The sequence below is a fragment of the Oryx dammah genome, unplaced genomic scaffold, assembly GCF_014754425.2.
Source record: "Oryx dammah isolate SB20612 unplaced genomic scaffold, SCBI_Odam_1.1 HiC_scaffold_8, whole genome shotgun sequence".
Lineage (NCBI taxonomy): Eukaryota > Metazoa > Chordata > Mammalia > Artiodactyla > Bovidae > Oryx > Oryx dammah.
Window position 1 is genome coordinate 25,713,896 of NW_024070192.1, and position 22,156 is coordinate 25,736,051.

General features: G+C 53.2%; 1 protein-coding gene across 2 annotated transcripts in view; it reads left to right on the plus strand.

The window, feature by feature from the left end:
* The first annotated feature begins 464 nt into the window (after positions 1-464).
* The window catches only part of ITGA3 (integrin subunit alpha 3), a 29,406-nt gene continuing 7,714 nt past the window's right edge, over positions 465-22,156 (plus strand). For both annotated transcript variants that reach the window (XM_040245682.1, XM_040245681.1), the window contains exons 1-21: positions 465-1,915; positions 9,163-9,290; positions 9,616-9,692; positions 11,380-11,629; positions 13,130-13,216; positions 13,586-13,793; positions 14,248-14,444; positions 16,531-16,619; positions 16,745-16,881; positions 17,050-17,136; positions 18,043-18,110; positions 18,184-18,320; positions 18,860-19,009; positions 19,110-19,207; positions 19,490-19,637; positions 19,895-19,963; positions 20,535-20,614; positions 20,720-20,797; positions 21,296-21,398; positions 21,497-21,679; positions 21,826-21,945. In XM_040245682.1, coding sequence (XP_040101616.1) covers positions 1,710-1,915; positions 9,163-9,290; positions 9,616-9,692; positions 11,380-11,629; positions 13,130-13,216; positions 13,586-13,793; positions 14,248-14,444; positions 16,531-16,619; positions 16,745-16,881; positions 17,050-17,136; positions 18,043-18,110; positions 18,184-18,320; positions 18,860-19,009; positions 19,110-19,207; positions 19,490-19,637; positions 19,895-19,963; positions 20,535-20,614; positions 20,720-20,797; positions 21,296-21,398; positions 21,497-21,679; positions 21,826-21,945 — 2,700 coding nt within the window. In that variant the 5' untranslated portion in view covers positions 465-1,709. The remainder of the gene's footprint in view (positions 1,916-9,162; positions 9,291-9,615; positions 9,693-11,379; positions 11,630-13,129; positions 13,217-13,585; positions 13,794-14,247; positions 14,445-16,530; positions 16,620-16,744; positions 16,882-17,049; positions 17,137-18,042; positions 18,111-18,183; positions 18,321-18,859; positions 19,010-19,109; positions 19,208-19,489; positions 19,638-19,894; positions 19,964-20,534; positions 20,615-20,719; positions 20,798-21,295; positions 21,399-21,496; positions 21,680-21,825; positions 21,946-22,156) is intronic.

Consider the following 22,156-nt stretch of genomic DNA (forward strand, 5'->3'; position numbering starts at 1 on the left):
GTTGCATAGCCTTCAAGTTGCTTAACCTCACTGAGCCTCAGTTTTCTCACCTTACAACAGAGATAACACCTGAAAGATTGTTGTGAGGATTTAATTTACTAATATTTGTAAAGCAGGTAGCATAGTTTATGCTGCCCAAGCACTACAATATGGTGATCTTATTACCATAAACTCTCAGAGATAGGGGCTCTAAAATGAACTTTGAGAAGTAAGCTCTGAAGAATGAACTGCTGTACCACAGTAAGAAATCTCCTAAAGCCTAGAAAAAAGAATGCTCAGGGGAAATGGGTCTTTGTGCTGCAACAAAAGAAATCTGAGTTAGACTCAAGAAAACAGAGTGATCTCTTCAAGTTTCCATTTAGTTAGATTCTTCTGCGGAGAACCAGATCTTTCGACTCCGCCTAGCTAACTGAACCTGGTGCCACCACGACATACCTGTCGGGGCTGAAGTCCTTGCCCAGTCTCCAAACACTCAGTTAGAGCCTGGGTGGGAGGAAGGGACTTTGGGGATTCTGCTGGGCTGGGGCTTGAAGGCAAGGGTGGATCAGAAATGGGTACAGTCTGAGCCTAGCTCCCTGGCTACGGAGGCACTCTAAAGAGAAGGGACTTCTTTCTACATCGACTCGTTATCCATGATACAGTAGATGTCAGAAGGCGTAGCCCGTGGGGAAAAACGCTGTCGTTGCTAATTATAATTAGCGATGCTTGGTTATTACCACTGCTAAATATCTGTCTGATTTTGCGAGACCATTCCCCGCCCGGGTCAAAGTGGGTGGGAACAAGTGGGTAAAAGGAAAAAATCTTGACAAGGAAGGTAAAGGGGCTGGGTACCAGGAAGAACGCTCAGAAACCGCTAACCTCTCAGGGACTCACAGCGCGGCGGAGGAGAGTAGAGCCTGCCAGCCGGTGGCTCGAGGATATTGGTTCCCAGATGCGCCAATGCCGGGACTCTCCAGCCGGACCCACAGAGGTGGCCGCGCCCGGAGCGGCCTTTCCAGCGGCCGCAGCAAAGCAAAGGGACAAATCCCACCCCCGGCCCCGCCCGTTCAATCCATCTTGCTCGGAAAGCGACGCTTCTCTGGAGGAGCAAGCGGAGGGGAGTGGAAATCCAAGCTTTTGGGGTCTCCCGACAGGTGTTTGGGGGAGAGGGCGGAGCCGGCTCAGGAAGGATGAGGGAGGGGCGGTGCTGCCCCTTTAAGAGGCGGCGGCCGAGCCGGGACCTTTTCTCTTTCCCCGGAAGGAAAGCTTAGCCCTGGCTGGGCGCGCAAGGTGGGGAGGTGCGGGGCTGGGCGTGGGGAGGCGGGGCGCGTGCGGGGGGACACCCCTCCTTCTCTGTCTTCCTTGCGGTGGACTGGTCTGCCTGCTCGGATCCGCCGCCGAACCCGGATCGGAGGCGACTGTGCGGCCAAGTGGGCGCGGCCGTTGCGAGCTGAGGGGCAGGGTGCCCAGGACAGGGGGGCGGTGACCCGGGACAGCGCAGGCGGCAGAATAGACCCGCGGACCTCCGAGGGAAATCTGAGCGTTCAGACCGTGAGCGGATGTAAAATTGACCAAGTCTGGGGGCCAGAAACTGATCAGCGCTGCGGGGCTTAACTACGCGGCCGGCGGGAGCGTTCTTCGGTGGCGCGGGGGAGCAGGTGAACAAGTCCTCACTCCCAGCTCCACGCCCTCACTCGCTCTCGCCAGGGGCCAGGTTCCCGCCGGCAGCCATGGGCCCCGGCCCCAGCCGCGCCGCCGGCGTCCTACGCCCGTTGCTCGGCATGCTTGCCTTGATGGTGGCCGCAAGCAACCGCGCCGCCTCCGCCTTCAACCTGGACACCCGATTCCTGGTGGTGAAGGAGGCCGGGAACCCGGGCAGCCTCTTCGGTTACTCGGTCGCCCTCCATCGGCAGACAGAGCGACAGCAGCGCTACCTGTAAGTGAAACTGGCTGGAGTGGGGTGGGAGGGAGAGTGTGCGCATAGGATGCGGATCTCAAGCTGAGTCCGAGCCCTAGGGCCCGGTGGCTTCCAGGCTCGCAGGCCATCGGCTTCTGGGAGCGAAGATTGAGAGGGCGGGGACCTAGGCAGCTCTCCTGCTGCTGAAGCTTGGCGGGAAATGAGGGATTGGAAGTGGGATGGGGGCAGTAATCATTTGCAAGTGCTGTCCTGGCCAGAACCTGTCTAGACTCAGCCCCTCAGCCTTTTAAACCTCTGTTGAGAATAGAAGTGGAGTCCGCGTTTCCTGAGACCCCTCCCATTCAGTGAACCGGGAATTTAGTGTACCGAATGCCTCTTCTCTCCAGGGCTGGGAACTGGGGAGAACTGCAAGATAAACGCCTTTCCCCTTTCCCGGGAGGAACCTACGGCCATATGCATTTAAGCCTGCCCCCACCTCACACTTAGTGTGTGGCCCCGCCAGCCACACCCTGCGTGCGCAGAACCAGACTGGAGGGCCTTCTCAAGTGCTTGGTGGTTGGAGAGAGAGGTGACGGCGAGTCTGGGTGGCTGGAGCTGTCCAGGAGCTCCTGCAGACCCCTTGAGGATGCGGAGTAGCAGTGAGAGGAGGAGCTGTCTCAACTCCCCAAGGGGTTCCTGCACCCCCACCCCCCCACCCCACCCCCACCCCGGCAGTGACGCCCTCCCGCTAGACGTCTCCTCTCCTCGCATTCCACGGATTCATGTTGAATCTTCAACCCTGAGTGTGTTTGTTTTGGTTTCAGGAGGGAAATAGTGTTTTTCTCTTCTGGTCTCCTTCCCCAACAGCTGCAAGGAGAAGGAGGGGAAAGAGCTAGACAGAGAAGAAAGACGGGAAGGAGACACATCCAGCTGCTTATGTTGTGCACCCCCCCACCCTATGTCATGCCCAGAGGGGCATGTCCAAGTTTGAGAAGTTTCTCTGCGTGGGCTCAGTGTGCTGAGGTTGGCAGGTGGAGGAAAAGGGCAGCTGGGGAAGGTGAGGCTGTCCAGGAGGGAAGGCTGTTAGGACAGCTCAGGCAGGCCTTCTTTGGGCTCTTCTGTTTGACTTACTGAGATGTCAAACTCTGCCGGGCAAGAGGACAGGGTCAGATAAAGGGTGTGTTGAAACCTTGCCCAATTCTGGCTGGAACCTGCAGAAACTTGAGGAAGCTGGAATGTCCAAAGTCCAGACTCTGCCTCAGCCTTGGCCCCTGCCCTGCTGGCCCAGCCCCTGCCCAGTCTACCTGCCTACTTGGCCTCAATTCCATCTGGCTTCTGCAGAGGTTAGGGCCACCACACCCTTCCCAACCCGGCCCCCGCGGCTGCGGTCTGGCCTTAGCCAGTCCTCCATCTTTTGGAGACCCTAAGTGATCATCAGCTTAAGTTTCTGTATTAGTGCTCTTTCTGCCCCAGCTCAGAAAAAGATTTTCAGATTTTCATTGCTGAATCAACATAATATAAAGGAATGTAGTGTAAAGAGAACATCAGAAAAGCAAGGGTAGGTAATGGAAAGCTGGAGGAAATAATAGATTCTGTAATATGCAATACTCCCCCCGCCCCCACCTTTTTTAATTTTTATTTTCTGCTATGTGGCCTTAAGCAGGATATTTCCCTTTTCTGGACCCGTTTTCCCGAGAAAGGGGTTCAGCTTGGATCTATATATGCCTTCCTGCCTCTGTTGGTCTATAAAAGGCAACTTGGCATTGTGGAGAGAGAAGAGGCTCCCAATCACATTACTAGTTTCCCATCTAGAATCCGTCACTAATACCTGACTCTTCACATATTAGGGCACTTTCTTTATGGAGGTAATAGTGAAGTTTTAAGGAGATGATTTGGGGTAAATACTGCATCAGCTGAGGGCTCTGTGCTAACCAAGGGCCTCACTCAAGGTGACTTAGTGGAAGAGTCCTGCTTTTCTTCCTAGGCAGCTAGAGATGGCATTAGGCCTTTCAGGAGCCCAGAAGTTTCTAAAACTGATGAATCTCAGAATGACAGGTAGTTCTAGATAGTGTTCTGGGTGACTTATTTGGGTATCTTCAGTCTTTCCAGGGGTGATTCTACATCTTGGCTCATCTCTTCATCTCACTGAATTCTGCCCCATGACCCTTAGGGAGAACCAGCTGGGCCAGCTGGGCTTAGCTGCAGCCAGCTGTGTAGCCAGATGTAAACAGCTGCCTGAGTACACAGCTCAGGGGAACCAGCAAGTCAAGTGGCAGTCTTATATTCTGTTAGCTTCAAAGTCCCTTTGGAAAATGGGGGAGGGTTCATGATCCTGAACAAAGGCTGAGCCTGGAGTTCCTTGCAGATTTTCAGGAGATACAGGGAAATATATGCAAAGTCATGCATGTCTGTGCATTGTTCTGGAGCCAGGAGGGGGGAAAAGCATAGTTTTCATTATATTCTCAATGAAGGCCTTATTGTAGTAATGGTTAAAAATGAAGATGTGTCTTTGTTCCCCATCACCTTCATCTCTAGACTGAGGTTCCATGCCCACGATATCAGAGGCTTACTGTAACCCCAGCCCCAACTTCGCAGTCTCTGGAATCTCCAGTTTCCGGAATCTCCAGTTTCCTGGTGATCAGGAGCAGGGCAGGGAAGGGGAGAGGACCAGGGTGCTTTGGGCTTCTTAGTGAGATGCGTGAGGACCCCTGGGGAAGCAGAGGGACTATTCCTCTGGGAGATGGTCACGGACCTCCCCTGCTTTCCCCCGGTACCTGTTCTGTCATTCCGTCCTGGGAATCCAAGTGTCCTGGTCTGACCTGACCTTGTAGACTATGGGAGATACCCTGGGGCCTTGGCCTGGAAATGAGGGTGTTTGGGAAGCCTGGGGCAGGGAGTGGCCACAGCTCCTGGAAGATGAGGTCATACCTGAGGTAGACAGGAACCAGGCTTACTTGTTCTCCTAAAACATGTTTCCTTGGGTAGGGCAGGCACCTGGCAGCCTGCAAGGCTCATGCCAGAGGAAATGGGCAGAGCAGCTGTGGCTGCAAGCAGGCCTGGATCCGTAGTGTCCTTTTTCTCTGGCTTTCTCCAATGACCAAGCCAGGCCAAGGCACTTAAAACTGGATGGGAGGTAGGGGCAGCCTGATCTTGTAGAAAATGAAGTGAAAAGGGCTTGGTCAGAACTAACAGCAAGAGGGATTGAGGTTAAATGACATGAAAAATGCCCTAAGGGATCAGATGTGGGAAAAAATACTAAGGAGCCAGAGAGAGGGAGAAGAAATGAGAAAAACAGTCTTGTTCTTTATTACTGGAGGCTTGAGCAAGGCCTCTTTCTCCTGTCTTCTCTCATTCTCTCATTTCCCCAGCTTGGTGCTGGGATTCTAGGCTGAGTCACCAGAGCGGAAAGGGGACTAGGGGCAGCTGGGGAGGACGAAGAGGCTGCAGTTTCAGCTAACACAGGAGTGGCCTCTGGGGACACGGCCAATTCAGGCAGAGGGTTGGCACAGAGCCCCTACCCCACTGCCCCTGACCCCACCCAAGCACTCAGAGCTGGAGTGGGCCCCTCCCTCACTGGCTTTCTGGCCAAAGGAGTAAGGCGTGGGGGCCCATGGCCTGAGTGTTGGACTCGCTGGCCCCTCAGTGTTAACTGAAGTCTTTCCCCTGGGGCCACCCCAGTGCCTGCCTGAGGTGATGCATCTGGGAAGTTGAATCTTATGGGCTGTTTCTCTGAACATCATCCCGCCCCAGTATGCCCCAGGGAGACTTCTCTGGGGTGAACTGACTGGTGCCCTGACACCCCTGGGCCCTGTTCCCCAGCCTCCTTTGATTCTGTTGCTTTCTACTTGGCTGTTGCATTAGCTTTGATCTGCCCCAGGAAGAGTGGTGGGTTGGGGCGGGGGGAGTGGCAGGAGTGAGAAAGGGCTTCTCTGGATTTGGAGCCCAGGGGCCTCTACAAAGGCCAGGAGGGGCTGTCTGGCTGGAGCCAAAAAGTAGAAGAGGCAGCTGTTTGAAAGCCCTTGAGAGGTCATTTTACTCATCCTGGAGGGGCACCAGCTCCCACCCAGCCCAGCCTGACTCTAGGAGAGAGGCCGTCCAATCTCCTTTCTCCCTTGCTGCAAGAGCTGAACAAAGTATCCTGACTTGCATCCCACTTCTGACCGCTGCTGAGAGGGTGACCTCAGTGGTGGTCTGGGAGGGATCAGCTTCGGATCTGATCTGATCTGGACCAGGTCCAACAGCAGGAGCAGTGTGCTCATTTGCTTAGTAACTTACATTCATTTACAACAGCAACGAAAAGATCTTTCCCACCCTCTGGATTTTCCCACACCTGACTGTGGATGGAGGAAGCTGGACCCGGCCCTCTGCACACCCTCCTTCCCCCTTCTATTCCCAGTCCTCTGGCTGTAGATCCATGGGATCCTGGGCTGGGAGCCAGAGGGCCTTAAAGGGCCTCTAAACAGGCCGAGTAGGAGCTAAAAATACTCCAGGGAGGTGGGGGGAGCATCTTGTGGAATCTCTAGGGAGGGAGGGGCCTGGGATGCAGGGCTAGGGTTAGGGTCTTAACCACTGCCCCTCAGTGGGCACAGGCTGGTGCAGGGTGAGAGTGGAAAGGGTATAGGTAGTAAGGGGTTTTATGTCAATCTGATTGCTCTTCATGCCCAGCTCTGCCTTCTCTGTACCACAGGAGGCTAAGAGGAGGGGGTCCCTCAGGCCACTCCCTCTAAGATGAGGCTGCTGGGAGGGTGTGGCCACCTGCTCCTCAGCCATTCCAGCACTTAAACTTGGGCCTAGAAAGCAACAGGCATAGCAACACTTCTCTTGCACTGCTCGCCCTGGAATGCAATCTGGGTTCTCCAGGGACCCCTGGCCCACTGAGGCCTGGACCCACCCCTTCAAGGTCATTGTAGCCAACCCCCAGCTGCTATCTCCAGCCAAATCTGAGCTCCCACCCTCGAATGACTAGCTGCCAGTAGCCCATTGACCTGACTGATCGGCTGGTGTCTTTCAGCCCCAGAAGTGTTACTTCCACATTACCCTCTGCCCCATCCAAACACCTGAACTAGTCTGCCCAGTGCGCGCTGCTTTAGATCCCCTCCTCTGGCAGGGCAGAAATTCCTGGGTCCCCAGAGCAAGGCCTGGGGGTGTGCTGGGGCTATCCTGGTGCCACAAGAAAGCAGAACCACCGTGCTCACATGGGCCTTGGCTTCATAGTCAGAAGGCCCTTCTAAAGAATGAACCCACTGTTCCCCCAACCATCCTGGAGGCTGGTGGGGCAGCTGCTGGCCCATTTTACAGATGAGGCACTCACGGCTCAGAGGGAAAGGAAATTGTCCATTGAGGCAGAACATACCTAGAACCAGACCCCTCAGCTCCAAGGATGAAATATTCCTTTTCCACAGGCAGTGGCTCCCCGCTCTCACCTGTCAGGCACACAGGGGGCAGATGTCTACAGGTGGTGAGGCCATGGGCTCACTAGGTACCCACCTCAGCCCAGACCAAGGATGACTAACAGGGCCTGGCTGTCACGCTGGTCCCCTGCCCGCCCTTCTGTTGGAGTTGCCCGCCCTGCTTTGCACAGAGAAGCTGCACCCCTGCTCTCAGGAACTGTTCTCCAGGGTGAGGTCTGAGCTGAGTTGTGAGGTGCAGGCAGCGGTCCTTTCACGGCACCCCCAGGCAGCGCATTCCTGACACCCAGTGGGCGGAAGCACCCAGGCCCCTGCATGCCCAGGCCCGGCCCTGCCTAATCCCTGCCGCCCTCTCTCTCAGGTCCCAGGCAGGAGCTGCAGGCAGGGCTGTTGTTTTGCATATCCAGGCTCTAACAGGAGGCCTGGCGCCCCAGTTCTGGGCTGGGAGCCTCAGGAACCAGCATTGCCGGGGCAGATGGAGGAGTACCTGGGAGATGTCTGCCACCCAGGAGGCGGGGTCCAGCAGGATTGAGGAAGTGGTCTTGGCAGAATGTCCAAAGGCTGCTGACAGATGATGCTGGGAGAGCAAGGGGTGGTAGAGCTGGGTTCTCAAACCATGATGTGAATATTTGGGGTATATGTTAAATATGCGGGTTCCAGGGCTCTACTCTCAGATTAAACTCAGGCTGTCTGTGGTGGGGGAAGGAATTTGCCTGTTGAACAAATATCACAGGGATTTTTTAATCTAGTGGTCCAGGAACTACCTTTTGAGAGAATATGTCAAGGCTGATCACTTGCCTTCCTCTCCTCTAGTCGCCTGTCTGGGATGGGATGGGCTGCTAGAACCCTAAGAACCCTTGTAGGGACTTGCAGGTGGCATCCCTAAAGATGGGCTCCAGGCAGACTGGGGACAAGGTGACTGACAGTCCTCATCCACCCCCACTCTCATGCGCACCATTCTGCCCAAAGGGTCAGGTACCCAGCTCTCCTGCTGTCACCCCCATACCTCGTAAATCTGTCTCAATGTGGTAGAAAGGGGGCGAGAAGACACTCCAGGGTCCCTTAAGGACCCTGCTGACTCAGCTCACCCAGCTGGGGTTTGGGGTCAGTTGTCCTTCCCTGCCCACATTCTTCAGACGACCCCAAGATCTAAGTCCTCCGATGGCTTAAAGAGGTGGGACCCAACTATCCACCCCTCCCCACCCCCTCACACATCCTTTCCCCGGATCTCTGGAAGTTTGAATCTTGTGCCAGGACAATGCCACCTTCTTCTTTTCCCATCTACCTTTATCTCAGAAGCCAAGCGTTCTTTCCCCAAACCAGATCTGCTTATGTCAGTCAGATACCAAAACAGTCCTTCCAAACCCAGATCTCGCCATGTTTCTGCCTTGCTTAAAATCCCTCCACAGCTTCCCTTCTCACCCTGCCCTCTTGTTCCTCCCTGTGTTTCTGGCCTCCGGCTGTACCGAGGGCCTTGCAGATGCCTGAGTCACCCTTTTGCTCACAATTCCTGGCTCTTGCACATGTCCGACCTCAGCCTGCAGTGCCCCTCCTCCCCTTCTTTACCTGGTGAGCCCTGGGCAGCATCCTCAGACTCAGGCCAAGGTACTCTTCTATGGGCCTCCCTGATTGCCCCCATGCAGAGGCGGGGCTGGTTTGATCCCTGCTTTCCTCTCATGAGACACTGACCACAGGTGTCTGTCTCCTTGCCTGCCTTCCCCACCCTGGGCACTCCTTGAGGGAGGGGCACGGAACCATTCGTCTCCTGCTCTTGGCCTGGCACAGAGCAGATGCTCGGTGCATGTACATCAAGTAGTGAGTTGTTTGAAGCAGGCTTTGGCGAGTGTGAGCCTGAGTCTACTACCTTCTTGCCCCCAGGCTCCTGGCTGGTGCCCCCCGGGACCTCGCTGTGCCTGATGGCTATACCAACCGGACTGGTGCTGTGTACCTGTGCCCACTCACTGCCCACAAGAATGACTGTGAGCGGATGGACATCAAGGAGAAAAGTGAGAAGAGGGCTTAGGAACTGGTGCTGGGTCAGGAGCCTGGTGGAGGAGGTAGCACAGAGAGAATGACTAGAAGAGACAGAAGGCTTGGCTGGGCAGTTTCAAGTGCTTTCTTGTCCAGCTGGGAAGAGGGAGCCCTAGGGGAGAGTGGGACCAGATGGGATTTGTGGAGCTCAGACTGTGATGGGCTGGGGAAGGCAGGGAGGGAAGGTGGCCCTGCTGGAGTGGGAGATCTGGGAGGGACCAACTCCTGCCCTCTGGAGGCTCTGGATGCCTAGACGATGGGATGAGGTGCCCTGGCTCATGAGTCTTCTCATGCCCACAGGTAACCCTAACCACATCATTGAGGATATGTGGCTTGGCGTGACTGTGGCCAGCCAGGGCCCTGCGGGCAGAGTCCTGGTAAGTTGGGGCTTACCGTCGGATCCCCCCTCCAGACGTCTCCTTTCATCTCCCTGGAGCTGCAGAGGGAAGCAGAGAGCAGAAGGGACCTTGGTGCATGAGCTTGCAAATGTCGATTTCTGCAGCTGTATGTCTCCATGGACATGTGTGTCCTTTCATCCTGCACTTGTGGCAGGGGGATGGGGAGGGTGTCTGGCGCTCTCCCAAGGGCCAGCCTGGGTCCTTTCTGAATCACCCATTCCCCCCACCCCGGGGTGGGGGCGGTGCTCACCCTCTGTGGGAATGAGTTGAAGAGACTACAACATGGAAAGGGCAGAGAGAGCCTCAGGCAATGTGGCCTGGATGCACTCCTTCCGAGGAGGAAGAAGCACAGCCCTTCTCCCCCAGCTCATCCGGCTTGGGTTGGGGGCCACTCCCTGCTGTCACTTGTCACCTCCAGCCTGCATTCATCAGTGCTGGCCCTTGGGATCTCAATTTTTGAGTCCCAGATAGACAATTTATTTTTCATTTCTAAATTCATTTAACAGTTACATACAGTGAATGTACAGATTTTAAGTTTCAGTTGCGTTTTGGCAAATTATAAACCCAAGTAATCAACACCCATTAAAGAAATGGCATGCTTACATCACTTCAGACATGCACACCTTTTCAGTCACTGTCACCCCCATAGTCATCACTGTTGTGATTTCTGTCACCTTTGAACACTGTTGTAAGCTCCGGGTTTGACCAGCTCACTGAAACACCGTTTCTAGTCTCTTATAAGGATGGTGGGTCCAGAGCTCCGCCTGTCAGTCTAGATCTTGGGTCCTTCCACAACCTTCTACTTGCCCATCCTTTCATTTAGTTCGTTTTTAGTGAGCATGTCCTGCGTGCCAACACTAGAAACTTCCCAGTGACTCGGCAACAAGAACTAGGTCTGGTTCTGGGTTTCATCTGGCCCTGGCTGTTTTACAAATACCCTGTTCTTGTTGATTTGCCCAATAAACATTAATGGAGCACCTCTCATGTGCCGGGAGAAGCTTTGAGAGAGATAGCACAGTCTGATGCTTAAGAGCTTGACTCCGGAGCCCGATAGCCTTGGATTGAGTATCCCCTGCCTCTCTCTGGATGTTGCTTATTTCTCTGTGCCTCAGTGTCCTTATCTAAAATGAGGAAGTAATTATCCCTAGCCCATAGAGCTGGTAGGAGGCTTAAGGGAATTAATATGCAAAAAGCTCAGACTTGTGTCTGGTGTATACTTAGTAAGTAAGCACTCAGCAAGTATTAGCTACTGCTGCAGTGGTGGTGGTTGTTATTCTAATACTGATCCGTTTATTAAGAGGCAGGATCATCAGGGGACAACAGAGAAGCAACTTTCTAACCTGCTCTGTGTCTAGCTCCTTTTAGACCCAAGAACCTGAGCCCCACATCCCCTCATCCTTTTCCCTTTTTATTTTGTCGAGATCTCCAAGCCACTCTCAAATCCAGTACCTTCTGGTCTTCCAAAAAGTGTTTCTAACCCTTAGAGCAGGTTTTGGAATTCTGGAAAGGCAGTGCGGGTCCAGGCATTTCTATGGGAAGAGAGAAAAGCCGGGAGACCTCTTTCCACTCCTCTCCTGCAAAAGCAGAGGTGCACGGGGCCATGGAGACTCCGTTCCTGAGTCCCTGCTATGGGCTTAGCTGTGTGTATTGGGGGGGGGTCCCCCAGGTCTGTGCCCACCGCTACACCCAGGTGCTGTGGTCGGGGTCAGAGGACCAGCGGCGCATGGTGGGCAAGTGCTATGTGAGAGGCAACGACCTGGAGCTGGACGCCAGGGATGACTGGCAGACCTACCACAACGAGATGTGCAACAGCAACACTGACTACCTGGAGACGGGCATGTGCCAGCTGGGCACCAGCGGCGGCTTCACCCAAAACACCGTGTACTTTGGCGCTCCTGGTGCCTACAACTGGAAAGGTGGGGACCGTGGGGGAAGGGAAGAAGAACAGAGACCACCACCCCTGTTAGGCCCTGAAGCAATCTGCCAGAGCTTCCACACAAGAGGGCAGAGGAGAGCACGCCCTTGCCAACATCAGCAACCACCTCGACCTCTGATACTTTAAAGCGCTTTCTAGGTACCAGAGGTACAGTTATTATCTTAATTAATCTTAAAATGCAAGTATTATTATACCCATTTTACAGAAAACTGAGCCTTGGAGAAGTAAAATAAATTGCCCAAGGCCAGTAGTAAGTCCTGAAATGTGTATTGGAATGTAGGTCCATCTGATGCCAGGTTAACCATTTAAAAACTTATTAAAAAATAAAACATATTCCTGGTACAACTACTAAATGGTATAGTAAAATAAACAGGAAGAGCGCCCTTCTTCTCCCACATCTCCCTTGTCCCATTTCCCAGTGTATACTGCTAAGTGTCTTGTGGGTCCTTCCAGACCTGTTTTAGAATATATAGGTATCTTAAGAAACACACATACCCACACAGAAAATCATTTTAAATGTATTGTTCTGCTACTTCCTCTTCATATATCATTAAATTTCGGACATGTTTTCACGTCAGTACATACAAGGCAATCTTTTGAGAGTGCTGCAGAGTATTTTCTTGTATCAAAACCCATGCTTTGATTCTGCCACACCACATACTGCCTTTCAGGCGTCTGACGGCTCACACACCCTCCACCTGCCTCTCTCCACCACAGGCTATAGCAACAGCGACCTCTTTTCCCTTACTGCGCCTACTATTGCAGAATCAACAAGCAGAGGGAGCCCAGAATCTTGTTCTTTTTTTTAAATTGCAGTATAGTTGATGTACAATATTATGTTAGTTTCGGGTGTATAACAGTGATCAGCATTTAAGTACAATGTAAAATGATCACCCCTATAAGCCAAGAAACCATCTGTCACCCTTCAAAGTGATTACATTATTATCTATATTTTTTATGTGGTATGTTAGATCCCAATGATTTATTTAGTTTGTCCTCTTGACCAACAGGTTGCCCAGGGCATAGTCACAGCTCTAGGCTCACCTGAGGCTGAGGCCTCTGCTCACTCTGCTAGTCTTACTTCCCACTCCTTGGCAGGGCCAAGGTACTCTCCAGCAGCAGCCTAGGGAGCAGGGGAAAGTAGGTAGCCCGAGTCTGGGGACAGGATTAGGAGGAGATAATGGCATGAGTCTGGCTTCGTTGTCTAGGGTAGGGGAAATGTCATCTATTGATAGTATGCCGGTACCCAGATGACTGGATTCCAGCCATGACTGGACATCCCTGAGCCTCACTTCTCTCATCTGCAAAATGGGGGTCATCATGCTAGCTCAGAATTGTTAAAATAAAGAGTAAGTGATTTTCAAATGGCAAAGTACTCACAGATAAAAGGGGTTATTGTTATCCTTATCTGGAGTGGGGGCTGGACATAGTGGAGAAAAGGAGTGGTGACTTATACCCCCCTCCTCAAATCTTTATGAAGGAAACAGCTACATGATTCAGCGGAAGGACTGGGATTTGTCTGAATATAGTTACAAGGACCCAGCGGACCAAGGAAACCTCTATATTGGTGAGTCCAGCTGTAGTAGCGTTTTGGTGGGGAGGAGAAAGGGGGCTCAGTCCCTGGCACACTGGTCCTCTCCCCCTCAGTGTCTGGGAGTAGAGAGGCCAGGCTGCACTGAGACCAGTAGCATTCAGTTCAGCTAGCACACACTTACTGAGCACCAGCTGTATACTCCACCCAGAGGCAGAGTCACAACCCTCATGGAGTTCATGGTCAGGGTACAGGCAGGACTTGGGGCTGGGCATCCAAGGTCCACTTTCTTGCCCAACTTAGAATAGAAGAATAGAAGATAATGGGGGGTCCTGGGAGATGACCAGAGTACAAGGGGACCAACCTTACTGGAGTCTCAATTGACCAAACTTCCCCCCATCCCAGGCTACACGATGCAGGTGGGCAGTGCCATCCTGCACCCCACAAACATCACCATTGTGACAGGTGCCCCGCGGCACCAACATGTGGGCGCTGTCTTTTTGCTGAGCCAGGAAGCAGGTGGAGACTTGCGGCGGAGGCAGGTGCTGGAGGGCACGCAGGTGGGAGCCTATTTTGGCAGTGCCATTGCCCTGGCAGACCTGAACAATGATGGGTGAGGATCCAGGGACATTTCTCTGGGGCCAGGGAGAATGATGAGGAGGCGGGCTTGCATGAGTGAGGGCAGAGAAATAGAGGTTTGCAACTGTGTGTCTTTTTGCATGCTGTTTGCAGGGATTTACACATCAGTTTTGCATGTTGATTTGCAATCAGACTTTATGGGATTCGGGGTGTTTGCATGTCAATTTCATGATGCCTGCATCTCACTGTGCCTGTCATTCATATGGCCCTAGTGGATATGAGCTGTTTGGGTGTGATCTGTGTGTACATGGCTTTTCCACAACCTGTGTTTTCTATCAGATTGGTCACATTGACACTTCCAAGTCCTTCCCACAACCTGTGGCCAGAGGCATCACTTGTAGAGTTGTGTGCCCTGCCTGGCGCAGTTGTGTCTGCTAAATAACAGTTATGCTGCGTGTTCCATCTCCCCCTCCTTCTTTCCTTTGCAGGTGGCAGGACCTCCTGGTGGGTGCCCCCTACTACTTTGAGCGGAAAGAGGAAGTAGGGGGTGCGATTTATATCTTCATGAACCAGGCAGGCACCTCCTTCCCAGACCGCCCCTCCCTCCTTCTTCACGGCCCCAGTCGCTCCGCCTTCGGCTTCTCTGTGGCAAGCATTGGCGACATCAACCAAGACGGATTCCAGGGTATGAGCCAGCACTCCCGCCCCAGCGCCCACTGACTGAGAGCCAGCTGCATACCAGGCTTGATAGGGCCCAAAAAGGAGACAGACTCGGGCCCAAGTCTGGGGAGCTCACAGCAGTGCAGACAGAGCCCCCAGGGGTGAGCTCAGTAGACCTCCTGGAACAATGGACATACCACTGGGCATCAAAGGCCAGGCTGAATGTACACAATGGTGGGAACAGAAGGGGCAAAATGTGAGTTTGGTACATTTGGCTGATGTATAGTGGGTATGAGGTGTTCACATCAGAGATGTGGCTGGAGAAGTGGGGTGGGGGTGGGGTGGACACACTGAAAACCAGGCAGCAAAGCTAGGGCTTTATGCTTGGGTTATAGTAGAGGGGTGTCCGAAAAGATTTGAGGGCAGAGGTGTGACATGATAGCTTGGTACCCTGAAAGGTGATTCTGGAGGGAGATGTGGGCTGGATGGAGGTGGGGAGCAAGGCTAGGGATATTAAGATCAAGAATATAGTATTACCTATGGCTGATTCATGTTGATGTACGGTAGAAACCAATACAATATTAAAAAGCAATTATCCCAGATGGTAAAGCATCTGCCTGTAATGTGGGAGACCTGGATTCAATCCCTGGGTCAGGAAGATCCCCTGGAGAAGGAAATTGCAACCCACTCCAGTACTCTTGCCTGGAAAATTCCATGGACTGAGGAGCCTGGTAGGCTACAGTCCATGGGGTCACCACTGAGCGACTTCACTTTCACTTTCATCCTCCAATTAAAAATTTAAAAAAGAATATAGTATTACTATACCAGGTGTGGAACTCCTCTGGTGGTCCAGTGGTTAAGAATCCATCTTGCAATGCAGGGAACATGGATTCAGTCCCTGGTCGGAGAACTAAGATCATGCTGAACTAAGCCCGCATGTCACAATTAGAGAACCTGCATTCTGCAATTAAGACCCGATGCAGCCAAATAAAGAAATAGATATTTAAAAAAAAATATATATATATATATAGTATACCAGGTGTGGACACAGGGACATGGTAGAAGTTCTGGATATAGGGGATGCCAATTACTATTCTGCTGGACTTGGAGACCAATCAGACCTTGCATGTCAAGGAGAGGGATAAATCAAGGGGTTTAGCCTGGTTGCCTTGGGAGCGCCTGGCTTATCTGGAAGTCATTTCTCTGACAACCTCAATTTCCCAGAATATATCTGAAAACCAAAAGCAAGGCAGAGGAACCTCTCAAGAGCCAAAAGAGGTGCTAGAAAGTTCAGTTAATGAAGCCCAAGCACTTCTTGACAGAAGACTTGCCCAGTTGTCACTCAAGACCTACTTATTCTTCCTTTGCCTACTTTTCCTACAAGCTTGACTTTCTAATTACCTAGGCCATATCAGATCAAAAACAGCAAACTAGAAAGTTTAAGAAGACAAAACATCTTGGAGTTATTTTCTGGAAATAATGGTTAGAATTTAACAAGAAAAGTTATAGTGTTGTGATGAAAATCCCAGCCCCCACTGTTAGACAGACATAGGCTCAAATAGCCTCTTCTCTACTCATTAGCTGTCCGACTTTGAGTTTTCTGAGCCTATTTCCTCATCTGTGAAGTGGGGACGGTATTACCTACTGCCAGCACTCTCGTGAGGACTGGATGAGATGAGTGTTTGAGAACTATCTGGCAAAATCCCAAATGGGGAACACCTGCTTTTGTGAGCCTGCTCTTAAATGTCATGAGAAGAACCAGGTGTCTGGAGGGGTGGTTGACAGGGCAGAAGGAAGGCACAGTAAAAAGGGAAAACAAATAGCCAGTGGTCAGGAATCTGGGGTCTAGACCTGCTGGAGACATTAACTTGCTGTGTGACTGGTAAGTCACTTCCCTCTCTTGGGCCTAGTTTCCCATATATAAAAGGAGGCAATTGGGTGCCTAATGGTCCCAGTTTTAATCCTAAGTCACAGAACTCTGTTCCCTGATGCTCGAGCACTGCTTGACAGGGAGGTCATGCCATGCTGGGCTCTGTGGCCTGGAGCATAGGACTGGAAAACCATGGGGCCCATAGTACCCGGGGTGACCCTGAACTGTCTCTCTTTCCCAGACATTGCTGTGGGAGCCCCCTTCGAGGGCTCGGGCAAAGTGTACATCTACCATGGCAGCTCCAGGGGGCTCCTCAGACAGCCCCAGCAGGTACAGACGGCCAGGGACAGAGGCACCTTCTTCCTTTGCCTCATGTATTCCTGCCTATTCCCCATGGGCCCTACTCTCTGGAACCTTCCCCAGAGCCTGTCCCCACCACCTCCCCCTGCCCCCAGGTAATCCATGGAGAGCAGCTGGGACTGCCTGGCTTGGCCACCTTTGGCTACTCCCTGAGTGGGCAGATGGACGTAGATGAGAACTCCTACCCAGACCTGCTGGTGGGGAGCCTGTCAGACCGCATCGTGCTGCTGAGGTGAGTCAGGGCAATGGTGGATGGGGGCCTCTCTCTTCCTTCCCTGTCTGCATGGAGCCCCAGCTCTGTTCACCTTCAGAATCAGATCCATACAAGCCTGAGCCCTGACTCTGCCCTGCCCTGCCCTGAGGCTGGCCTGAGGCACTGATGTCTGGTTTTTCTCTGCAGGGCCCGGCCTGTCATCAACATCCTCCACAAGACCTTGGTAGCCAGGCCATCCATACTGGACCCTGCGTTCTGCACGTCCACCTCCTGGTGAGACCCTCTGGCCCCAGTCTGCCTATTCATTCCTCCTGATGTTTGGGAAGCCCAGGAGGGACCCTGGCTTTCAAAACCCTTCCCTGGCAACTCCTGATACCCCACCATTAAAGGGTTGATTCTTGGGAAAGCATTGCCCTCACCACTCAACCTCATTAAAGAGCAAAATTCCTTGCTAATGGGTGAACTGTGTGGGTGCGGGGTGGGGGGCAGGGCAGGGCAGGGAGGGCATGGTGGTTGGAGCTCTGGTCCGCTTGGTTCAGATTCCAGCTTTGCCCACTGCAATGGTAGGGATGGGCTCTAGGGAGTGGTAATATTAATAACCAATTCACAGAAACTAACACAACACTGTAAAGCAACTATACTCCAGTAAAAAAATTTTTTTAATTAAAAAAATGTAATCAATTTAAGGCTTGTTGTGATAATCAAATGAGATAATGTACAAAAAGCCCTTAGCATGGTGCTCTGTAAATCCGAAGTGCTCAAAAAACATTGTTGCTAAGATGGTTACAATAATGACAGTGATGACCCCAAGGTCTATTAGTGAATGAGGATAATGGATCAGAAAGCTGAGGGAGATGGAGTAGGAAAGCAGCGGGTGGTGGGGAAAGAGATCTGGACTGGGGATCCTGCCCAAGACTAGGCTGGGCCAACACCTGGCTTCAGGCAACTCCTTTAGTCTCAGGACCTCAGTTTCCCCATTGGTGCCCTCTAACCCTGTTTGCTATGGCCTGAAGACACCAGGGACACCCCAGCCCAGCTCTGTGGACTCCTCAGTTTTGTCTCTGCCTTTTCCCCAAAGACCCTGTTTCCTCTTGCCCAGTAAAGGGGGTGAGAGCTGGGACCTGGGTATCTGGGTTCCACCGTGACCTGACCCTCCTGTATGTCCCCCACCCTCAACAGTGTGCAGGTGGAGCTGTGCTTTGCTTACAACCAGAGTGCAGGGAACCCCAACTACAGGCGGAACATCAGTGAGTACTGGGCTGAAGGGCGAGGTGGGGCATGCTCACCTGGTCACTTGCTGACCAGCCTGTGCACCCACAGCCCTGGCCTACACGCTGGAGGCTGACCGGGACCGCCGCCCACCTCGACTCCACTTTGCACGCAGCCAGTCAGCTGTCTTCCACGGCTTCTTCTCCATGCCTGAGATGCGCTGCCAGACGCTGGAGCTGCTCCTGATGGTGAGGGAGGGGTGAGGGGTGGTACATTGGCTCCATGGTCCCAGGAGAGTCCTCAAGGTCAAGGGTGAGGGAATGAGTTCTCTCCAGAGACAGAGGTGGTGGATTGGCCTGGAAGTTAAGGGAGGCTACAGTGCACAGCATCCAGCCCACAGTGGAGAACAGAAACCTTTGGAGCAGGGATGGGGGCCAAAGAGAAGTATGTGAGATTCTTAGCTCGTCTCTGGGGAAAAGGCATCCAGAAGCAAGGACAAGCTCAGGCTCTCTCTGGGACATCAGAGTGAAAAGGGAAAACTCAACCTGGGGACCCCAGGAATGGGAGGCTCAATCTTCCTCCGGAGGAGTCTCTGGAGAGGAGGAGCCACATCTTACCAAAGCGGGTCAATTTGATGAGCAGACCAGAGGGGTTTCAGCCTTACAGGGGTTTTTTAGGGTTGAGGGAGAGGGGCACAGCTCCTCCCTAGAGCCTTAGGTTTGTATGAGGATACAACTTTGTTTGGAGGGCAGTGCAGAGCTGGGTTCAGTTCACCTTCCTTTCCCAGGACAACGTCCGCGACAAACTCCGACCCATCACCATCTCTATGAACTATTCTTTACCTTTGCGGTTGCCTGATCGCCCCCAACTGGGGCTTGGGTCCCTGGATGCCTACCCGGTCCTCAACCAAGCGCAGGCTCTGGAGAACCACACGGAGGTGGGTGGGGCCGGGGCCGGGGCCGGGGCCAGGGCCTGAAGGGCACAGGCCTAGAGAGCTATGGATGATGTGGGCCTTTCACAACTCCCACCACCCCCAGGTACAGTTCCAGAAGGAATGCGGGCAGGACAACAGGTGCGACAGCAATTTACAGATGCGGGCGGCCTTCGTGTCTGAGCTGGGGCAGCGGCTGAGCAGGTGCGCTCTGGGCGGGGCTGGTTGGCCAAGGTGGGCCGGACTTCATTGGCTATCAGGAATTGAGGGGCGGGGCCCTATTGGTCGCAAAAAATGGAGAGAACTGTTGAGACCTAAGGGGAGGGGTCTCACAGAGAGGCAAGTCGGAGAGGAGGGACCTTAATTAGCCAAGAACTATAAGATTGGCCTTCCCTGGCCAGAAAAGGGGCTTTCTTCTGAGGGGCGGAGCGTAACAGGTTGGGGCGGGGCTTTGGGCTCAGTCTGGGGCTGCTTCTCCCCTCTCAGGCTCCAGTACAGGAGAGACCTCCGAAAACTGCTCCTGAGCATCAACGTGACCAACACCCCAAGCCGGAAGCGGGCTGGGGAAGATGCCCACGAGGCGCTCCTCACCCTGGAAGTGCCTCCCACCCTGCTGCTGTCCTCAGTGCGCCCCGTGAGTACCCTCTGCCTCCTCAGAGCCCGACTACGACCCAATGTGTCCTTCGTACATGTCATGTACGTGTGTTGTTATTTGCCACGTGTCCCTCCCCCCACCTTAGTCCTCGGCTGGGCTTCCTCAGGTGCCTCCAGCCTCTGTTGCTAGAGGAACCCAGTGCTCAAGCCTCGAGGGCTTCGGGCCCTCTGCCACGGGAGAGGGGTAGGACAAACCTTAGTCTGACCACCTAGATCTGATTTATCTTCTTTCTTCAGCCTGGAGCCTGCCAAGCCAATGAGACCATCATTTGTGAGCTGGGGAACCCCTTTAAACGGAACCAGAGGGTGAGTGCCCGACTGTACTCTCCCAGGGCTGTGGGTCCAAGGCTCCTCCTCTGATGAATTCCTTATCCTCCCTCTGCCTGCCTGCTTCCCAGGCTTCCTTGAATCAAAGAGCTAGAGTTGGGGAGGAGGGATGCAGTAGGGGGTGGGGAGAGACCCAGAGACAAGAAAATGGAGCCACTAGGGAGCTATGCACAAAGCTAAAGCAGGTGGAGGCGAGGAAACTGATTTTGCTGAGCACCTGCTGCGTGCCAGGCCCTGAGCCCAGTTCTTTTATATATTTCTCACAACCTTCTGAGGAAGTTGGTGCTGATTTACAGAAAGGAAACATAGGCTTAGCAAGCTTGAGTGATTGTTCAAGGTCGTGTAGCTCAGAAGTATTGAGCTACATGAGCTATTACTAACAGAAAAGAATGGGAAGAGGGAGGCAGACGAGGCTGGGAAGGTGGAAGAGTGGAGACAGGTGGGAGGTGGAGACCAGAGAGGCAACTCCCTAGCACAGCACTCAGCCCCTCACTTCCCCATGGCATCACCCCTGCCTGGCCTCAAACAACCTCTCTTGCCCTTAATGCAGATGGAGCTACTCATTGCTTTCGAGGTCATCGGAGTGACCCTACACACAAGGGAACTCCAGGCGCAGCTGCAGCTCTCCACGTGAGTGACCTCAGGAAGCCAGTCTATATGGGGATTGAGCTATCCTGGGTGCCCCCCAGCCTCAGCTGACATAGTCCTCCCCTACCCTCTGTATTCCTTCCTCAGGTCAAGTCACCAGGATGACCTACGGCCCATGACCCTGCCTCTGCTGGTGGACTACACACTCCAGGCTTCACTCAGCATGTGGGTACCGTCCTGAACCTCAGCCTGCTGAGGAGCCTGGGCCTCCCTTCCCTAAGGTGTCTCTCAAGCTCCTCTGACACACCTTCTTGGCCTGGTATCCTCAACATCACTGTCATTATTGTTACTATTATTGTTCTCCTTGCAGAGCAGCTAGCAGTGGAGGAATCAGCAACTTTGGGGTGAAGGTGTTGGTGTGGCCCTACCATTTCATGAGAGCCCATTGTGCTAATGATTTTATATACATCATCTCATTGTCTTCTCACAATGGCCCCATGATACAATGACCCCACTTAAGAGAGTAACCTTACTTTACACTTGAAGAAACTTGAGGCTAGAGAGGATAAATTATTTGCTTGTGGCTTTACAGCTAGTAAATGCTAGAGCTGGGGTTTGTCTCAGGTCTGCTTGATGTCAGAGGAGCTGTAGTTAACCTTGGTACCCACCCCCTGCAAGGTCCCCTACTGTCCCCTGTCACTCTAGCGTCTTTCTCACCCCCAGGGTGAATCACCGGCTACAAAGCTTCTTTGGGGGGACAGTGATGGGTGAGTCTGGCATGAAAACTGTGGAAGATGTGGGAAGCCCTCTCAAGTACGAGTTCCAGGTAAAGGGTCCAGGGTCAGAGGGTGTGAGGATTGGGGGTTGGTGAGACAGAGGTGGTTTCCCAGGAGAAAATAGCCATGACATCCCTTGTCCTCACAGGTGGGCCCAATGGGTGAAGGGCTGGCAGCCTTGGGGACCCTGGTCCTGGGGCTGGAGTGGCCCTATGAAGTCAGCAATGGCAAGTGGCTGCTGTACCCCACGGAGATCACTGTCCGTGGCAATGGATCCTGGCACTGCCGGCCACCTGGAGACCTTATCAACCCTCTCAACCTCACTCTTTCTGTAAGGACACCAGGCAGAGCGTTCACTTGTGGCCCATTTCCTTTGCTAGCCGCAGAGCAGAAAGGCCAACATTTTCCTCTCCCTGCCCTTTCCTCCTCTCCTCACCTCTGCTCCTTCCACCAGTAAATTGCCTCTACCTTCTTCAGGTTCCTGGGGACAGGCCGCCATCTCCACAGCGCAGGCGGCGACAACTGGACCCAGGAGGCCAAGGCCCCCCGCCTGTCACTCTGGCTGCTGCCAAAAAGGCCAAGTCTGAGATCCAATTGGTGAGTGGCCAGAGCAGGGTTGGGGGGAGTATGCCCACCCATCCTAAGGTGAGTGGGCACCTCGAGACATATGAAGCAAGAAAGATAGGTGCTACTCTCCAGGAGACCCCAGTCTGATGTGGTGATGTGGCCCTTGCCTTGTGCTGGGGAGCAGCCAATACGGTGAACCAAAAGCACAGACACTGATTCTATTCCCAGGAACCCCAGCCTG